This window comes from Acomys minous, assembly GCF_964271855.1.
Source record: "Acomys minous genome assembly, chromosome: 1".
Lineage (NCBI taxonomy): Eukaryota > Metazoa > Chordata > Mammalia > Rodentia > Muridae > Acomys > Acomys minous.
This window is the reverse complement of record NC_140483.1, coordinates 106,159,184-106,172,347: the sequence shown is the minus strand read 5'-3', so window position 1 is coordinate 106,172,347 and position 13,164 is coordinate 106,159,184. Positions and strand designations below refer to the sequence as shown.

Genomic DNA, 13,164 nt, shown 5'->3' with positions numbered 1-13,164 from the left:
GCAGTCCCTCAGAGAAGACCCTGAGCCACTTCTGTCTCCCGGGAAGTCAGCGTTCCTCCGTCTATGTGACCATGTTAAATAGTGGCTTTCTTTTGAACAAAATGACAAAAAGGAAAAACGCAGGCACAGAAAGGGACTGTTTCATGCTGTTACAGATACTAAAACTTTAAGCATAAATACCCGAAACATCACCACGCCATTTCCTAGGTGGCACTTTAGATGGCATTTCTAGACAATGACCCAGTCTTGGCCTTCATATGCTGTTTTTACTTTTGGCCAACAAGACAGTGAGTACTGGGGTGGTCACAGTGACTGTCAGCAGAATCTGCTGTCCCCAGTGTATTTCCTGAAATGGGAGCACATGGTTTCCTATCAAGGCCAGGCCTGCTGTGAATCTGCTAGAGTTAAGATGCAAAGATAATAGAATGAGACAACAGGACTTCAGCCTGACAGACAAATTCCTCCTTTACGACTAACAAGGAGCAAAACAAATATTCTAAAACAAGCATGCAATGCAACTTTCTTTTCTTGGCTAAATACCAGGAAGTTGTTTCTTTTCTTTTTCTTTTCCCTCCCATGCACAACGTTCTACTTTCTTGGGACCACTATTTTCTAAATTGTGTGTGTGTGTGTGTGTGTGTGTGTGTGTGTCTTATTTGAAAGCCTGACCTGCCTTAAATATGTATACACTATCCTTTAAGACAGAGATCTGCAAGAAATGCTCTTCTCAGTAACTGGAGCATCCTAATGAAAAGCTGAGTCCACACTTACCCAATTCACCCAGAACAACTTCCTCCAAATGGCAGACAAAACCACAAGAGCAGAGCCGGACGCCAGGCCCACGATCCTTTGATGGAGATAGAGCGTGGGAACTGGGTGGAGATCTAGGTCTGAGCCCTAGCTCTGAGTGTGTAGCTTTAGACAAGACTAGCCCTGAGGCCCTCTCTAAGCCTGAGAGAATAAGCACGCTTACTTTACAGCGCATCACACAGATGAACAGACATGACATGGACGCACAGCAGTGCCTAGGACAGAGGGAGCGCTCCACCAGGATGGCCTCTCATCTCCATGGTGGCAGCTGACACTTGCCCTTTGATGAAGGCAAATTATAGCCAGGTAGTTACAGAACCTCCATTTCCCAGGGACAAAGCTGGCATAATTGGGGGATTTGGGGGGGGAAATGACTCTCATCCATACAGGTATAAACCTGACATTTACCACATAAAAACAGAAATAGCAGTGTGGCACCAGAGCTTTGCCAAGTTGAACCTGTCTTTTGAGTCTTGGTAGATAGCTATCTGAAACACTGATGAGGCATTTCCTGATTGAAATGGGCTGCTTTCTAGAACAGCTTGCAGCTCCAGTCCCACAGGACCACTGACACTTTAGCTCCATTATCATCACAGAGGCAGCAAGCTCTTCACTTTTAATGTCATTCAAGTGTCTCTTTCTTATAACATTCACAACTTCCTGATAGTTATATGTCCCCTAAATATAAATGGTCATATGAAGTGCTGTGTTATCTGGAGAACCCGACAGCTGTGTAAGCTCCTTTTTAATCCCAGCACTCCTGAGGCAAAGACAGGTGAACCACCATGAGTTTTAGGTGAGCCTGGTCGACACAGTAAGTTGTAGGCCAGTCAGGGTTTCATAGTGATTGATACCCTGTCTCAAACTAATAAACAAGCAAACAAAAGTAAACATCTATCTATAATCTACCTATCTATAAATAAGGCAGGGCCTACTCTGTAGCCCAAGTTTGCCTCAAACTTGGGACCTCCATGCCTGACCAGCTTTCATGTAAACTAAGGTCATTAAATATAAACATTCCTGGAAAAATTATAGCTGTGAGTATTAATATTTACAGAGAACTAATATCAAGTATGAATCTTCTGTCATGTGTTGTAGATTAATAAAAAATGTCTAATTTAAATTAATAGTCCAAATTAATTAAAGATCATAATAAATTATAAACGTTTCTTTTCTTAGGATTTCAAAATATACTGTAGTTGATAAGCTGGTTAGTAACAAGGGTTCCAGGGCTAAACTTGTCAAGGGCCTAAGGAAGTTAACAGTTTGTCTCATATAGCTTTTTTTAGAGACACTAATGTGCTTCTAAGAGGAAGCAAATTAAAATATTTGTCATGAAAGGCTGAAATAATCCTTATACAAGAATGAAGGTACTCAATCCTGAAATTTACAGCCAATATGAAACCATCACACAAGGCTAGGGATCAGAGTAATTTGACAAATGCTTATTTCACATAAAACACAACAAACATCACACTTAGAACTATGAAAGAAATGCCAACCAACTGGGAAGAAAGAGAGAAACTCACAATCAGAATAAGGCTAGACCAGACACAGATGGCCTAAGGTGTCAAAGTAGGTGCGCTATCTTGTCTACGTGATTAGTAAATGGTTTTTGAAAAGGCTGAAAATGAACAGTAGGACAGAAGCAGGAAAAATGGATTCCAGGTAGGGAGGAAAGAGTGTCAAAACAAGACACAAAGGCATGAGCCCCTAATTGGTGCAGAGCTGGTCTAGAGAGATACTCTGGAGAAACGCAGGAATACCCTGGGCTCCGGGGGCCTGCTAAAAGCTTCCACTGCCACTCATCCTCAGTTCTGTCACTGTGCTCTAAAACACCGTGAATGTAACATCCCATATTTTACGTAAGGGAAGGAGAGACGACAAGCTTCCCAAGCAGAAAGACCAAGAGTCAGTCAGAGGCCATACCCAGGCCTGGCAGATGTCCTAGTGGCTGGCTAGAGGCAGATGTCAGAGCCACCTATGCTGTGTAGTGGCTCTTTTCTCAACTCCTGCTTAAAGCCACACTGGCTGTCAGTGGACTCAGTGTGGCTCACTGGGCAGGCAGGGGAGCTACGGAAATGACCCTGGCTGGTTCTCGTGGTAGAATGGCCCTCCCTGGGGGATGCCACTACCTCTGAGCTCAGGCAACAGGAGAAGCAGGGATGGGTGCCATACTGCTTCAGATCAGTCAGGGAAGATGTGCGCGCTTCCCACAGGGTTGTGGTGGGTCAGGCCTGAAGGGAGGGCTGGCACTGAGTAGGTCTAGCCCAACACCTTTCTTTCTATGTATACCTATAGTTGCTACACTAAGTCATTAGTGACAAGTTAAATGGGAGTAAAAAAAATTATAAGAGTTGATACTTTTAAATGTCAGGGTTTGAATCTATACATGAATGCTCGGATGCCTCTACTGATTCTCACCTCTGTCCAGGTCACTGTTGCTCTGTCCTTGTGGAGCTACATGCCATTTCTAACCCTTAAAAACATCCACCTCATTCTTCTAAGGTCCCTTCACAGGTTATAAAAATATACTAAAATCAGATGTTACTGCTTTTGTTATTATTACTATTATTAAGCTAGGGTCTTGTTACATAGTCCAGGCTGGTTTTGAATGCACAATTCTCTTGCCCCAGCCTTCCAAGTAGCCTGGATTTTTAGAGGTGAGCCACCGCTTATGGCTTGAAAGGCTGTTTTATTAAAACACCATTATTTCTTGTTATAGGTAAATTATGAATTTTATGGTTTGCTAGTTTTCTTAGTTACGAGTCCCTATACCACCAAGATTTCAATAAAATCTAACCATTGCCTACTCTTAGTAGACTCTATACAGACCCTAGAGAGCATGGGAGGCCACGCCAAGCCCCTTCTGCTGAAGGCAGAAGTGCAGCACTGACCTCCCTAGCCACCCTTCAAATGTTCTTTTCAGTAGTAAATTGCTTGAAATACCCTTTACTAGATGCCACTGTGCACTCCTGTGCCCCATTTGGGTTGCTCTTTGCCCTGTTTATGATGCCTCTTCCTAGACCAAGTTTACATTTTCCTACTTACTGAAACCTTTGCCTGACACAAGATTTGTACTGAAAGGCTGCTCTTACTTTATCATTTCCACTGTCCCTAACGTCCCTCTTTCCCTCTAAATGAATGAAAGCTCCCTCAGTGAATAGCATACCTTCCAAGTATTTATTAAATAGAAATTTATGGAAGTAGTGTTTGTAATTGGACAATATATATAATATATATTATGCATATAATATACATAATACATATAATATACCATAAATATATATGTATATGGGTTATCAGAATTAACTTCCTTTCACATTAGTACAAGGTAATCACAGAAACAGGGAACAGGGCTATCTACTTTCTGCTGGCGCCAGCTGACATCTGGATTGAGAGCTCATGTCAGAATGTGTTAAAATCCTAAAGCATTAGGGCGCACTGAGTGATTTAAATCCTCTTTACCTAAAATCTATCAAACCAAACCAATCTTGCAGGTGTCTAAGAAATAAAACAATGGGGAGGGAGTTTCTTATGAAGAAAGAAGGACCGGAATTTTACCCCTAGTTCACTAATTTTAAAGACTTCATGAATAATGTGAGCCATTGATCCATATGCAAGCACGAAAGTGAAAGATATGCAACGCAGGGGGCAATGCTTCGTCTTCATTAGCAACTGCAGTATCGGGATGCACTGCTGACACTGGTTAAATTACTGTAGGAACACAACTTAGCTGTTTTCTGGAGACAAGAGACACAGTAGTTTCTGATCTTTAAAGGCAATCAAGGGCCCAGATTCTTTTCTGTGTTGAGTGAAAGCTGCCAAAACCCTAGACCTTCCTAAAGCTCAATTCCCATGACTGTCACCCAGGCAAGGTGGATAGTAGGACAGTCTGGTAGCAGAAACAGCCACTGGGAATGGTTCAGGCAGGGACACCAAGCAATACAGTCTGATTTCTATCTCTGATCAAACACCTGGAAAGCTTCTATTTACTTATCTCGGTATTCAAACAAAAACATGTATGAATATTAAAGCTTAAAATGATAACATCCATAAGATAATTGTTTCCTTATCAATATGGAGACCAGAAGACACCTGCAAGTACAGATGTCAGACACATTGGTAGAGTATGATATCACTGCCAATGAAGCCATCCACTCTACCAAGCACGAGGTAAAGTTCTGTAAGCCTACCTTTCACAAGGGCTTTGTGAATCAGGCAGCATTATCCCCTCTTGATAGATTCTGAAATAAAGACAAAGCTGCGTATGGTCTGTTAAAGATAAAGGAATCACTGGATTTTAGGTAAAGACCTTACTTGTAATGGGTGCGTTATATTGAGGATTTCAATCTATGCAACCACAGATTTGGGGCATGAGCTGGTCTGTTTACACAATATTCTCAGTTGGCCCAAGTTCACATCTGGTTAACTTTGACCACTTAAAGTTCACCAAAATTCGGGGCTGGAGGGATGGCTCAGAGGTTAAGAGCACTAGCTGCTCTTCCAGATGTCCTGAGTTCAATTCCCAGCAGCCACATGGTGGCTCACAACCATCTATAATGTGATCTGATGCCCTCTTCTGGCCTGTAAGTGTACATGCAGATAGAATGCAGCATATTAAACAAACAAATTCATAAGAAAAATGTTTTTTTAAAAAGATCACCAAAATTAAGAGTCAGCAGGGTGGGGAAAAAAAGCTAGTAATTGAGACTTAAGCTATATGTGGTGTGAAAGGACTGTCTGTTTAAAAGGAAAGTTAGAGTACATGTCATGGCAGTCTCCTGTCATTCTCCAAATACTGAGGTCTTTGTAGTGTCATATTTGACAGGCAATCCAAAACTCTGAGCCTTACTGTTGGTATGGGTACCTCCAGGTGCATGCCAACTACGTGTCAAATCAGCTAACCCAGCTCTTCCTTCCAGCAGATACTTGCCCATCGCTGTAAGGCTTCACCACATGGCATACAGCACAAGACAGCTGCCCCCCCACCCAAGTCTGCCTTACAGACAGCCCCACTGTGAACGAGATTTGCCACCAGTTGTTTTGCTATGCTGCTTGGTGACAGCTGTGACAGCGATTGCACTGGCTTTGAGTAACTAAACTCCTAGGCTAAGAGCTTTGCACATCTTACATGCGGCAGGGATGGAATGGACAAGAAGGGAGTGTAAGTTCAGGAGTTCTGCACTCGGCTTGTGAGCGCCGCCGTTAGCTCATTTCCCTGACTACTTCCTCTTAGTCAATGCTTTCCCTCTCCAGGGCAGACTGTCATAAAGCCAGCTCTGTGGGTGGGTGGGGCAGAAGGTAGGTAGCACATAAGTTACAAATGCGAATGACATCTACAACTCTCATTACTAAATAAGTAAGTGGTCACTTGAGTCTCGGAGAATGTTCTTATTGATTTTTGCTGTGTTCTTGTGTTGTAGCTACCCTCTGATTACAACTGATGAAAGAATATGGATGTTGGCTAGTTTCTACTTAAATTAATAAATAAGACAAGAGAGTCCATGAGTAACTTTTCTGCTGTCTGACAGGTTTTGTGTATTCATGGGCCAGCTATCTACAGTTAAGTATCAACCCTCCCTATTACCATTAAGTCTAGAGTGACAGCATCAGTAAAGCACAGAGTGTCCTAGTCCTGTGGGAGGGGCACACTCTTCATGGTGGAACCTCAATACACCGATGCCACACTATGGACCTTGAGTTTGGGAGCGGTGCTCAGTAAGTGCCACAGAGGCACAGGTATAACCTCTAGAGCATCACAGTGCAGTGAAGCAAAGCAATAAGAAACCTTGAATGCCATTTTCTTTACCTTTGTTTGTTATACCATCCTCCACATCCATATGGTTATTAGAGATGGCTATGCTTAACAACTGACTTGCATAGTTTAAAAAACTTTTTTTTTTTGAGACAGGGGCTTAGCTATCCTAGAACTTACTATGTGGACCAGGCTGGCCTCGAGCTTAGAGAGTTCCACCTGGCTCCATTGCGCTGGTATTAAAGACCCGTGCCACTATGCCCGACTTAATTTTGCTGACTCCAGCAAACCACTGCCACCCTCCCCGCCTCCAGATACGTCTTCACTTTGTGATGCTATCCTATTAGCATGCTTGAAGCAATGCAGAATCCCAAGTTATCATGTCAACACCACATACTAACATGTTACCACTGGAATAATTGTAATGAAAAATTTATATGATATTATATCAGCACATTGTTTTGAAATATATTCTTGAACATTTGATATGTGCCTCTTCACTAAAATTACACTAAAGTTTGAAACCAATTCTCTACTAACTGATAAATACATCCAAATCCAAATATAACGCAACAAAATATATATTGTGGTTTTTTTTAAAAAACATAGTGTCTCATATAGCCCAGGCTAGTCTCAAATTCCCTATGAATACTTGGACACCTGATCATCCTGCCTGTAGCTCCCAGGTGCTGGGATTACAGGCCTACAGACTAATATAATTTTTGAATGATAAAACTGACTTTAATGATCTTGGAAGAAAAAATAGTGTGGCTACTTTGGAGAGCAGAGAAGACATTACGTTAAACAAGGCAGCAGAAATGGTCTGAATTTTAAAACTTCCTCAATTTTTCTAACCATTTTAAGTTTTGATTATAGTTTCATAACATAAATAGGAATTACCATGCATTTTCTACAGAATAATATTTCTGCTAAATGGAATGAAACTGGATATAGTAATCCAAAATAAGACTCTATTTCTCCTCTTATTTGGTACTCTGTGCAATCTGGCGGCGGCAGCCCCTTCAGTTAAAGCAAGTGGGTATTTGTTACCAAGACAGCTCTAAGCTATGGAGGAGACAGAGAAGCACCTATCATCACAGGGACACAAGGAAACATCACATGAACAAGCTGTTGCGATAGTCCCAGGGCAGCTTTGAGGCCAGGCTGCCGGGATTCCAACCTACGCTTTTCCTTGGAGCACACGGTTCTGCTGCTTACCCACCCCATGTCTAGGGTTTCCCATCCAGAAAGGGGGAAACAGTAACACTGCTGGCAGGTAGCTAAGCAAACCTAAGCACATAACAAGGCACCCAGCATTCAGAAAGTACTGGCTGCTACTGAATGCTCCAAAGAGAATTTAGCCATAACATACGGTCTCATTTCATTACTAACTTTGGTAATAACTAAGGCTCTAGGGATGTGGGCCCACAGAAAGCCAACGATGCAAATGGAATTCCACATTTAATGGTGATCACATCACTAGCCTCAAAGCTCTGCTGTTTCCTTCTTCAGGGTACCTCCAGAGTGCAGGCTCTTCGATGTTTGTCTCTTTGAGACAATTTCATCATGCAGCTGTGGCTGGCCTACAACCCTCTATGTAAATCAAGCTTGACCTTGAACTTGTGGTGATCTTCCTGCCTTTGCCTCCCACGTGTTACCATATCTGGCTTGAGTACAGCCTCTAATACTGGTGGTCTTCATAAAGTTTTATGTCTGAAACAATAGTTATTAATTTAAACACCTGGTAATTCCCACTACAAATTCCTGTCCTATATGCCATTTAAATTTTTCTTCCTACTTTCCTCAATTTACAAGGTGTTTGGAGAGTTGAGGGACAGAGCCCACAACATAGGGCTGTCACAGATAATTGGGGATAGTTTCTTCAAGATGAGCCCTGCTCCCCTTCTTGCTTAATGGTTTTCAGGACAGCTTCCGAGACACAGCTTAACATCTCTGAGCCAAACACGCAGGCTTAGTGTATCCTCAACAGTCCTCCTCAGCTCCTCAAGTCATGCTATTTAGGCTGACGGTGTGACTGATGGAAATACAAGGTAAGTTTGGGAAATCGTGGGAAGGTGGTAGTTGGGTTTTATTTATGCTTATTTGTGGGGGACAGTTTGGGACAGAAGAGACACAGTGAGAGGGACGGGCTCAAGCCTGACGTATGTGATGCTATTGAAATGTGGCTGGCTGTTGGCTACAGACAGAAATCAAAGTGGCCTAAACAGATCTATTCCCAGAGAGTTCTTTGATACTAGAAATAATTTAAACTTTTAGCTTTTTAAACCACTTTGGGAAGCAGGCGTAAATAACCACTGGCACCTACCTTTCTTCTGATTTCTATCCTAGCTGTGCAAGGATCTTAGGCCAGTCTGCTTGTTTGTTTTGTTTTGTTTTTAAAGTGTCTGGTTAATGTGGAAGACATAACTACACCTACTAAACATTTACTGTGACAGGTGTCGGCTGAGTGGCTGATACTGATCACGCTTTCGTCAGCAGCCACGTGTGGCCATTGCTCAATTATCTTTGAGAGAACTGCAGAGGGAAAAGGCTTTTGAGCAGGTTCAAAGGGCCCTTCTGTGCACGGGTGCATGCCTAGCTCCTGTCTGATGTGACTACTAAACTATTAAGGTGGCAGCACTCTTAAAGCTCTAAAGCTTCTTGAAATGAGAAGAACTGAAAAGCAGATTTCTGTCCTTGGTATTTGACGTTTGTGTATCTGGCACTTAACTTTTGCTTCCCTTTTCAGAACCCATTGCCCTTCAGATTGCAGGAGCTCTGCTGTGAAAATATGACAGCCAGGCCGTCTGCAGTAGCTGCGTCTTGGGTGGCTGTGGTGTGCGCGCCTGATGACTAACACCGCACTGAAGGCATGGCACCGGCCCAGCAGGGCACATCTTAACATGTTTTCTGGTTGGAGAGTAGATTTACCAAGGTTGTGCAAGACCTTTTAGTAGTTGAAAATACGTCTATGACTGTTTTAAAACATAAAACTAGTAACATGAAATGCTCACAAAATGGAACCCTTCAAAATTCTTAGAAACCTGAAATACCAGGCTAACATTTTCTATCATGATGGCATCAGCATCCAGAAGCACACATCCCTGGACTGCACACACTTCTCCAGCACTTCTCCTGAGAGCTCGAGGAACGCCGCTTGAGCCCTTCGCTGAAGTCAAAAACAAACAGGCGCCAAGCTGATTCAAAGTTAACTGCTAAACCCCACAACAAAAATGGTAGAAATCTCTTGACTGTTGAAATCTACAGCAGGACAATTTTGAAGGAGACCAGAAAAAAAAAAAAGACATTTTTCAGGGTGGGTTGCTATATCAGAAGTGTGTATGTTTTGTGTGTATTTTTAAGTTTTCAGGAAGAACCGTATCTGTAAAGCTGAGCTCAGTAGTGAGTACTGGACAATGCCATGGTGCTACGATGCTAAGAGGTCATGCTTTATGATCCATAGGAGAAACAGTTTGAGGCTCAGACACCCATAAAGACAAGGACATTATTTTCCTGAAATTGGTTTTTCAACTATGATATAAAAGGCAGTTTAAGAAATACATAAGTTCTAGGAGGATGCACCGAAAGCATTTCAAGAGATAATCATCTGTGGCCCTGAAGGAAGGCAGCCTGTGGACACTTCAGAGCATGCGCCAGCCAGCCCTGGGCACCAAAGCACTGTTCACACACGCCTCAGATTTATTTTTGGCACTACAAAGTCAAAATGTGTTTTTCAAAACATTATTTTCTTAATTTGTTTTCTGTAGGCAAAAATATCAAAAAGAGAAACATAAAATGATTTCAGAGAAAAAGAAAAGCGCAGGAAGAAAGCCATCCCGTGGTGATGTGTTTGACTTCACAAAGAATCTTTACTGGCCATTAGAGCCTTTGATGCCTCGTCACTCAGGGTGTGAAATTCTAATCCAGAAGAAGAATGGCCCGTTGAGGCTATGGCTTCATCAACCACGCTGGCCAGCTGAACCAGGAGGCGCTCCTCCCGCTGCTACTTTGGGCATGGAAGACTAGACCCTCACTTGTGATTGCACCAGCCACTTGCTGTGCGAGCTGAGAAAGCTCCGGGGATGTGGGGGGAGCCAGGGGCACCAAGCTGAGTTCACCAGATGAGAAGTGCCATCACCAGCTCACCTCCGCAGCGTTGGTCTTCAGGGAATCGCTGAATTTTATATAAAGCCTATTTATAAACCCTGCAAGTGATACTTGCATTTGTCTCACAATGTGACATCATCTCATCAATAATTTAAGCATAAGAAATAGATTCAAGGGACTGAAGGAGTCTCACATCCTGGGAAGGACAGAACCGCTCTGGCTCTCTTACCTTGCTCTTTGATCTGGCGAATCTGCTTCACAGTTTCTTTTAAGATTGCACATTTGTCGGGTTTGAAGTTGAAGTTGTCGATATCATTAAAATTTGCAAAAATCAGCTCTGCAAGTTCTTCTATGTACTTATTTTCCTGCTCACGGTTACGCTTCTCGGTGCTCCTTTTGGGGCTAAGTAGAAAGGAGGCTTTATTATTTATTTGAAAAAAAAAACTATTATGAAAATGATACACATGCTAAGCTACTCTTAACATGAATACAGATAACAAAAGTTGCCTATTAACTAAAACAGTTAAGACGAAGGCCGAAATTTGTCCTAAAGTGTTGCATGTTTTTTAAAAATTCAAAATTTCACAAGTTTGCAGTTCTCTTCTTTCCCTTGTGGGATTACGTCACAGATGTGCTTATCACCCCAGCCTCAGCACAGCAGGGGGGGTGGCCTGTCCCTGCTGCGCCTACAACAGCGCTTTATACGAGTGGGCACTGAACTTACTGCTGGACAGAAAAAAAGTTTCAAAAAGGCTAGTAAGAGGTTATGTTAATAAGAGCTCAAGTCTACTTAAGTTTTAAAGGGAGAAAGCTAAAGTTGATTAACTTAATTATAATTGGAAACATGAATACCAATCACTTTTAAAAAATTTTGGTAAACGTAAAATGTAATAATTCCTTTAGATTTATTTAGAATGTCTGTGATCCAATCAGGGAAGGTAAAAAGTGCCAACCCAGCTAGGAGCAAAGAGCAAGTGACCCAGGGCTCCATGTTAACTGTCCACTCCAAATGACAGGCAAGACGCAAACAAATGGTCAGAGTATGACTGAATTTTAAGGAATAGGAAAAATATAAAAATTGACAAATCTTCTCACTTGAATTTGACAAAGTAACAAAACTCCCACGTTCCTCTCAGAAACAGTACAATTACTTGCTCCAATGCAGTGGAGAGGCCAGTGAAATGACCTCCAAAACTAGGCAGAAACAGTCTCTCCTGTTTTCTGTATTTAGCAACTTTCTGTTTTATGTGTAATTATTTATATATAATATGAATTGCAAAAAAAATCAGCATTCTCATGTTGGAGTCTAACTATTAGTTTTACTTTCTTAAATTAATAAGCCTATGATTTTAACACAATTCTTCCCTTGTAGGGTGCCGTGATTTGCCCAAGATCGCCCAGTGAACCGCAGCAGGGCAGGGAGTCGGGCTGCGTTTTCTAGGCTTCACCTCTGCGTGTGCTCCTACTTTATTAAGCAAAGTCACAGGAAGGAGGTGGACGGAGAAAGGCTTAGTGGAACCCGGTTCCCTTGCTGGATCCTCCCGCCCTTTTCTCTTGGATTGGAAAAGATAAGATAAAACTGAAAAGTAGGTGAGGAATAGAGCTGAGTTACAAGACCCCTCAGACACCACAGGGACGGGCCTCCCTCATTGCTAGCACAACTAGGCTAGCACACATTCCCACTGTGTTCTGCCTAGTCTTTATTTATAGGATTAAAAATATCGAAAGTCAAACAAACAAACAAACAAAACCTCTCTTTGTGATGGTTTAAGCAAGAAATATCCCCCATAGGCCCCAGCTGGTGGCACTGTTTATGGAAGCGTAGGGGCGTGGCCTTGCTGGAGGAAGTACGTCACTGGGGGTGGGCTTTGAGAACAGATAGCTGCACTCCTAGTTTGCTCTCTCTACTTCATGTTTGTTGTTGAAGATATGATCTCTCAGCTTCCTGCTCCTTCTGCGATGCCTGCTGCCTGCTGCCCTGCCTGCCATGGTGGAGTCTTAGTCCTCTGGAATTGTAAGGCAAAATGAACGCTCTCATAAGTTGCTTTTGGTTGTGGTGGCTCATCACAGGACAGAAAAGCAAACCAGAACACTCTTCCATCTTTGTTTCCTTTCTGCCTGGCTCTAATCCACCAAAACGGGTAGCAACAATCTCTGTTTCCTGGTTACCCTACAACACAATGCAGATGCTTCCTCCTCTTCAAATTCTTTTTTCACTATAAATACTCTATAAACATCTCTTGAACTTTACCTTTTATCTTTCACAACATCTTTTGGGATAGTATTTAACTTTGTATGTAGCCTAGGTTAGCCTCCTATGTAGCCCAGCCTGGTCTTGAATTCCTCCTGCCTCACCTCATGCCCCAATATTTTAGGAGGCATTTAAAAAAAACAAAAAAACAAAAACCAAAAAAACTAACCTCACTGTTTATCACAGTTGCACCATGTGTTCCAGGCAATACTCATCTTAAACTGTTCTCTGCAAAAAA

At 42.3% G+C, this 13,164-nt stretch overlaps 1 protein-coding gene across 8 annotated transcripts in view; it reads right to left on the bottom strand.

The window, feature by feature from the left end:
* The window catches only part of NCOA2 (nuclear receptor coactivator 2), a 237,110-nt gene that overhangs the window by 67,944 nt on the left and 156,002 nt on the right, over positions 1-13,164 (bottom strand). For all 8 annotated transcript variants that reach the window (XM_084772539.1, XM_084772541.1, XM_084772542.1 and 5 more), the window contains one exon: positions 10,905-11,077. In XM_084772539.1, coding sequence (XP_084628665.1) covers positions 10,905-11,077 — 173 coding nt within the window. The remainder of the gene's footprint in view (positions 1-10,904; positions 11,078-13,164) is intronic.